This window comes from Archocentrus centrarchus, chromosome 22, assembly GCF_007364275.1.
Source record: "Archocentrus centrarchus isolate MPI-CPG fArcCen1 chromosome 22, fArcCen1, whole genome shotgun sequence".
Taxonomy (NCBI): Eukaryota; Metazoa; Chordata; class Actinopteri; order Cichliformes; family Cichlidae; genus Archocentrus; species Archocentrus centrarchus.
In genome coordinates, this window is record NC_044367.1 from 18,290,580 (window position 1) to 18,296,894 (window position 6,315).

At 44.3% G+C, this 6,315-nt stretch overlaps 1 protein-coding gene across 1 annotated transcript; it reads right to left on the minus strand.

Moving 5' to 3' along the window:
• Nucleotides 1–732: 732 nt before the first annotated feature.
• Nucleotides 733–5,856, minus strand: slc35g2a (solute carrier family 35 member G2a). The gene is made up of 2 exons (XM_030719016.1): nt 5,617–5,856; nt 733–2,638 (listed from the first exon to the last, which is right to left on the minus strand). The coding sequence occupies exon 2, from the start codon at nt 2,610–2,612 to the stop codon at nt 1,251–1,253; it is 1,362 nt and encodes a 453-aa protein (XP_030574876.1). The 5' UTR covers nt 2,613–2,638; nt 5,617–5,856; the 3' UTR covers nt 733–1,250.
• Nucleotides 5,857–6,315: the final 459 nt, after the last annotated feature.

Consider the following 6,315-nt stretch of genomic DNA (forward strand, 5'->3'; position numbering starts at 1 on the left):
GGTAAAAATACCGTCCTTCACGCAGTGCTTCCTTACACTAAAGCACCGGGCAAAATGTAGCAACAAAGAGCATTTTAATGAGGCCAACACACTGACATCACAGAAACATTTTCACTAGTGAAACGCTCACAGCCACAGTATAAATATCTTCTGGTGCCGACTCCTTTGCTCAAGTGTTTGTGTGCATGCAAGTTTCTTTTTAAATCTACGGACATCTGTAGATTTAAAAAGAAAAAAAGAACTTTTTTGTTTTCTTTGATGTCACAACTAACAAGATGCCGAGGAGTGAAGAAGTTGTATCTCCTGTCCAGACTTTACACCTGTTTCACAACAGTATCTGGCATGTGTGCAAAGACACGCTCATCTGCTGAGTGTGGAGGCACCTGTTTTCATTATAAGTCTCCATCTGTGCTGCGTGTGTAGTTGGGGTTTGGTGAATGGCTGTTTTGTCAAGAGAAAAAAAAGAGGAAACCAGAAGCTTAATGACGAGGAAAATAGAGGAACGACCCAGAAAAGTAGTGACAGTGTGGATCTGTGTCTTGCAGATCGTTATTAGACATAATAGCTGGTACCCAACACATGAAACAGTGTTTTTATCAGCCAGCTGGCCAGGCACGGCACAATAACCAACCACCATCAGCCCTGTTTTCTACCCTGACTTCCTCTCATTCTGCTGCCTCCCTTTCATCTCTGCTTTGTCATCTGCCATCACCCCTCCACCTCCCACCCACCTACTCCTTATCTGTATGCCAATCCCATCATCTTGTCTCCCTTTTTCCCTATTTGTCTTCCTCTGATTGTGTCTTGCCCCTCTCCCATGCCTCCAATCTTGTTTTTTTTTTCCTGAGTCTCACTGGCAGCCAAGAGCCAAATAGATGGCAGCAGTCCTTGGCCAAACCTCAGTTGGCTGCAAAAAGTGACTGACATCACACTGATTGTTAAATGTACCCAGTATACACACACACAAACAGACACAGACATGGGAAAGGGGGTGGTAGAGAGTACAAGTGGCTACAGGAATGTGCTGCATTCATCAGAGATTTTAATATCACATCACTTGGTCACTGTAACAGACAACACCATGTTGGCACTTTTCCAAAAGCAAAAAGGACAATACAAAATAAAGCTTCAATAAACACTTAGAAGTCTTTTATGTACACTGGAATCAATCTCTTGAGGGAGTGAGTGAAAGCTCGTGGAGGAGCGAGTGAAAGATAAGTGTGACAGTGTTGCAAGATGAGAGGAGGTGTCTATTTGATGGGTGAGTCCAGAATCTCCTCATACTCCTCCCTCTGCCGACGGCCACCACCTCGAGAGGGGAGCAGCTTCATTGCCACTAACCAACCGACACTCAGCACGACCATCACGCTCCCCACGACCTCGGGCGCAGTGGGAGCCAATGGCAGCACAGCAAGATGGAGAAGCATGGCGATAGGTATCTCCAAGCTCTGAGAGGCAGAGACCAGAGCAGGGTGGAGTCGGGTGAGGGCGTGTGTCATTCCCAGGAAGGCTATGACTGAGCAGGCTGCAAGGCCTAAGACCAGCCCCCAGGCTTCAGCACTCATTGGCCAGGACCAGCCCTCCTGTAGCAGGGCCAAAGATGCTGGAGCAAGCAGGCAGCCTGTCCAGCTTACTGTGAATAAAGCAGTCCCAACTCCCACCCTCTCCTTCAGGGAACGATACCCGACCAACGCCAGGGCCATCCACAGACCTGCAAGTGCTGAAAGAGACCATCCAAATGCACCCCTCCAGAACACAGCCGGATCAGTTGGTGAATCTGAATTGGATTCATCTACTGCAGGAAGTAGCACAAGCCCCAAACCGCACAGCCCTGCAGCTATGGTGATCCCATCAGCCAATCCCAGCCTCTCCTCCAAGAGCAGGAAGGCAAGGGTTGCTGATAGTGCTGTGGTCGCCAGGCGCCAGGTTGTTGTAGCATTTCCAGGAGAGACGAAGGTTAAGGAAGAGTAGGCGCAACAAAGGGAGAGAGAGTAGGCGATGCCGTAACAGAGCAGACGTAGTCGATAGCCCTCTGGCCCAAAAGGGTTCTCCCCCCTGTGCAGTGGTACAGCCACAGACAGGAGCTGTACGATTGACCGAACCAAGAGTAGAAACAGGGGGCCGAGGCTGAAGCGTTCAGAGGCCATTCGGGTCAGAACAATCAAGCTGCCATGTGCCAGCGCCGCACCGAGCAGCCCCACCCAGGTGAGTCGAGATGCAGACACAGAAGCCTCACCGAAACTGGCTAGTTGTTCCCCGACGCCTTTCCCTGGCCCCTTTGCTGCTTTGGCACCACCCTCACTCCCTTCTCCACCCCCTATGGTTTGAAGTTTGTGGGATGTATCTTTGTCTTTGTGTCTGGAGCCAAAAAGACTCAAGGGCCACTTCTTGCTCTCTGTCAGCTGCTTCCTGTCTGAAGTCTCCTCCACAAATGAGCCAAAGTCCTCAAAAGATGGCGCATCATCGTAGCCATCATCCCCAGGTTGGGGGAAGTGCGTGTGTACTCCAGGCTGGGGGGCATAAGGTGTGTGCGTGGCGTATTTGGCTGTGACAGTGTGAGGGTGGATCTTGACTCTCTTCTTAGAGCCACCCAAGAGGTGAGTGGACTCCATTTTGAAACTTTAGAGAAGACAGACACCTGAAAGAAAAACAAGATATTTTAGTTCAACACATAATATATAATTTACATGCACACACACAAATCCTCTCTCTCATCTTTCCCCCTCACACCATCCCACTGTGGAATTCTGCTTGATATCTCATATATCTTTAATATCCGAGATAATAATAGCAGTGACTCACATCTTCCCGTGTGCCTGCATGTTTGCCAGGGAATGTACGTAAGCTCTACCCATGTGACCAATCACAACTTTATTGTTTTCTCTGTGATGATTTGTCTTAATGCCACATTAGTTGAATTATATAGAACCATCATGACCTTACATTACGTTTCCATCTTCTTGAATAGCACGACCTTTGTGAGGGCTTAGAGAATGTTGGCAATGACAGTTACATAAGCAAGTGCTTCCTGCCTCATTTGTCTCCTATCTTTCTCTCTCTAATGACTTTTCCCTCACTCTGTCTCTTGCATTTGTCCTCCCTCCCTCGCTCTCATTTATCAATTTGCAAAAAAAATTATGTTGACATTTGAATAACATTAAAAAGAGGTATCAAAGCACCATCCAGCCTTGTTCATATAATCATTTAACTACCTGCCTTTCTTCATTTTTATCTCTCCATCTCGCTGTAACTTTTCTCTTCGAGCTCCACATACTTTTTTTTTTAAGCATCTTTTTTGGGCTTTTTAGTCTTTATTATGTGAGGACAATGCAAAGAAGACAGTAAAGCTGGGGATACAGAACAGGGGGAGGACACGCAGTAAATAGCCTTGGGGCAGATTTGAACCCAGGCCTCTGCATGAGCCTAATGGCATACTCCACAGGCTTTTAACTGATGTGGTTACTGTGGTAGAACAATATGGCCATGTGGGTACTATATGGTACAATCCCATTGCTGTATTTCCAGTTGTAATAACACTCAGCAGCCCACTGTTTTTTCTTGGCAGGGGGAGCACTTTCATATGACATAATTTTTATTTATGCAAAAGCATAGAAAGCATAGTGCTCAGTTATTTCCCAGGAGATGCGAGGCCTTTTTCCTTAAGTAAGTTTATATTAGTAAAATTGCTCTTTATTGTGATGTTTTTTATGAAGAAAGTATTAGACAAGTGTAAGGTTCTTGACTAATTATTACCTGTACCTACTTATTCATTATATTGTATAATAATGATGTGTTGACATAATAAACCGATTATTAATAAAATAACTCCATGCTGTATATTTGTTTTTTGATTATTCCAGAAACTTCTGTCAAACCAAAGTGACAACAACTCCAACACTGCCACCAAGCAGTTCTGCACCAGATGACAGAATTCACCATCACGTCAAGAGAAAACTACCACAGGGTAAACCACATGACCAAAAAAATCTCTTTATGTTAAATACCAAAGAAACTACACAAACTACAACACATGCATGCATGACCTAAGGTTATAAAAGTAGCATTTCACTGGCATTATATTTACATAACTACCAGGCAGACTCAAAGCTGGTCATTTTGGCAGCTCACATCATCATTGGTAGTAGCAGGTGGAGTTTGTTAATTTGTGGTTATGTGGCCTTTGCACTTTTTTTTTTTAGCTGTCTGCATCTCCCTGGTTAATGGCAATTGTTCATAAAAAATTTAATATAAAGTTGGCTGCATATTCCTTTTTGGAAAAGATGATTTTTGAGGAAACTGAACAGCCTGTATGACGTGAGTAAACTATTCCTTCAACTACCTTTCCAAAAATAATCTTAAGTCACCAGAAGAGGACATGAACATGGACTGAATTAAATGATAACCTGTGACTGTATGATTTCACTATGTGCTTCACAGTTTGCTGAATGAGGTAAAAAATTTTAAAAAATCACATGTGTAAAGTTGCTCTGGTGAAATTTGAGAAGCTGTCATCTTGTACGCTTACTGAAGGTTACCTGAAACCTGATCAGCAGCTCTGTGAAAACACAAAGAGCGAAAGGAGATCAGGATATTAACGTCTGCCTTTTCTCTTTTCAGTCCAGTTAAATCTACTGTGCTGGGTGATGCAGCCCGCCACTGCAATGCTGCTGCTTCTGCTGCTGTTACTCTCAAAACCTGGTTTTACACCTTACACAGCCATTAAAATGATCCAATAAAAGACCTGAAAAATCTGAGAAAAGGAGCAATTAAGCTTGCATTTCCAAAGAAGCCTCCTCTGATTACTTCTGACAAAAATAAATAAATTGTACACAGTCCTCTTCCTGCATCTTGTATATTTTATTTGACAACCATCTTCTAACGGCTTAAAATCAATAGCATCTTTGATATGTACTATTTATAGAACAATCACTTAATGGGTGGCATTCATACTGTAACTAAACAGACTGGAAGCATATTCAGCTGTCAAAGTTTATACAATTAAAGTATGACTTATAGAGGTGAAAAGATAAGGCTTTGCTTAAGGGTTAATGCATGTTATTTTAATTAAATGGACCTATATGTGGCCTATAAGAGCTGTTTTTCTCAAGGTTAGTCTCATCGATGATGTCGCCCCAGTGACGCCAGAAGGCTGAAAATACACACTGGCGCGCACACACTCACACACGTACACAGAGTCACAGTGAAAAACAGAGGGGTTGTGCTGCCGCATTTAGATTCACTCAACCACTCTTTTAGACACCATGAAACATTGTGTCCCCGCTTGTTCCGACATTATAAGGCGCCGCCAGCAGCCCCAAGGATGACTGGTCGATTCCCGGTCCTGACACACGGAGAGATTTTGTTCTACATGCACCAAAAATCCCAATCTACCGTACAATGACAGCCCGACCAGTGACCCACGGCCAATTCTTGAATGGGGAGAAGCGCGCGCTCGCTTACACACTCTGCGTGCGCTCGAGGATTGGCACAAGGGAGCTGAATCGATGTCGGTTTCCCAATTAGCGATCTACTTTATTCCAGGTCATACTGGGCTATAATCAGCAACCACCAGGTGCGTTATCCATATCCGAAAGCTTCAGAAACACCGCCACTCACCTGCTTTCGCTCAAACCAGCGGAGCACCGGATTGAACTTCACTCTCGGCCAATCTCAGTCATTTACTGAGCACTTCCAACACCCCATCACCTCGTTTTAGCCATTTGTTCTTCTGTTTCTACCTCCCGCCCTTCTCCTCCTCTTTCTCTTGCAGCAGACGGAATTTTCCGCAAGGGCACCTGCGGTCACTTCAACTCACTCTGCAAAAACGTGTGTTTTACAGCAACCTGCTGCCCTCCATCACTCTCTACACTGATACAGATGCTCCTCCTCAGCTTGTTCACAGAGGAGAGAGAGAGAAAGACACAGAGAGAGACTAATCATAACGTCTGAGCATGCGTGACATTCACTGTACCCCTGATCATTGTGTTACCCAGGAGAGCTAGAGATTGACATGAAAATCAGCATTTCATCAAATGAGCATCCATTTTTAAATTGGATTTCAACCACAAAAAAAACAAAAAACAATAAAATAATCAGTACCACTAACCAAACGATTCTCCTACAGTTCTTCTAGCTGCAAAATTTGATTTTCAGAAGCAGAATATGGGAGCAGGAGGTGTTTGGAAATCTTTCTTTTGTTTAGTCCTGTTGTTCAGCTTCATTTTCAAATCTTGCATCAGAAGGCACCCAAGAGGCATGAGGTCAAAGAGTCAAAGAAGTTTTGAAAGTCTGTCATCAGCTCTCAGTTTCCCAATG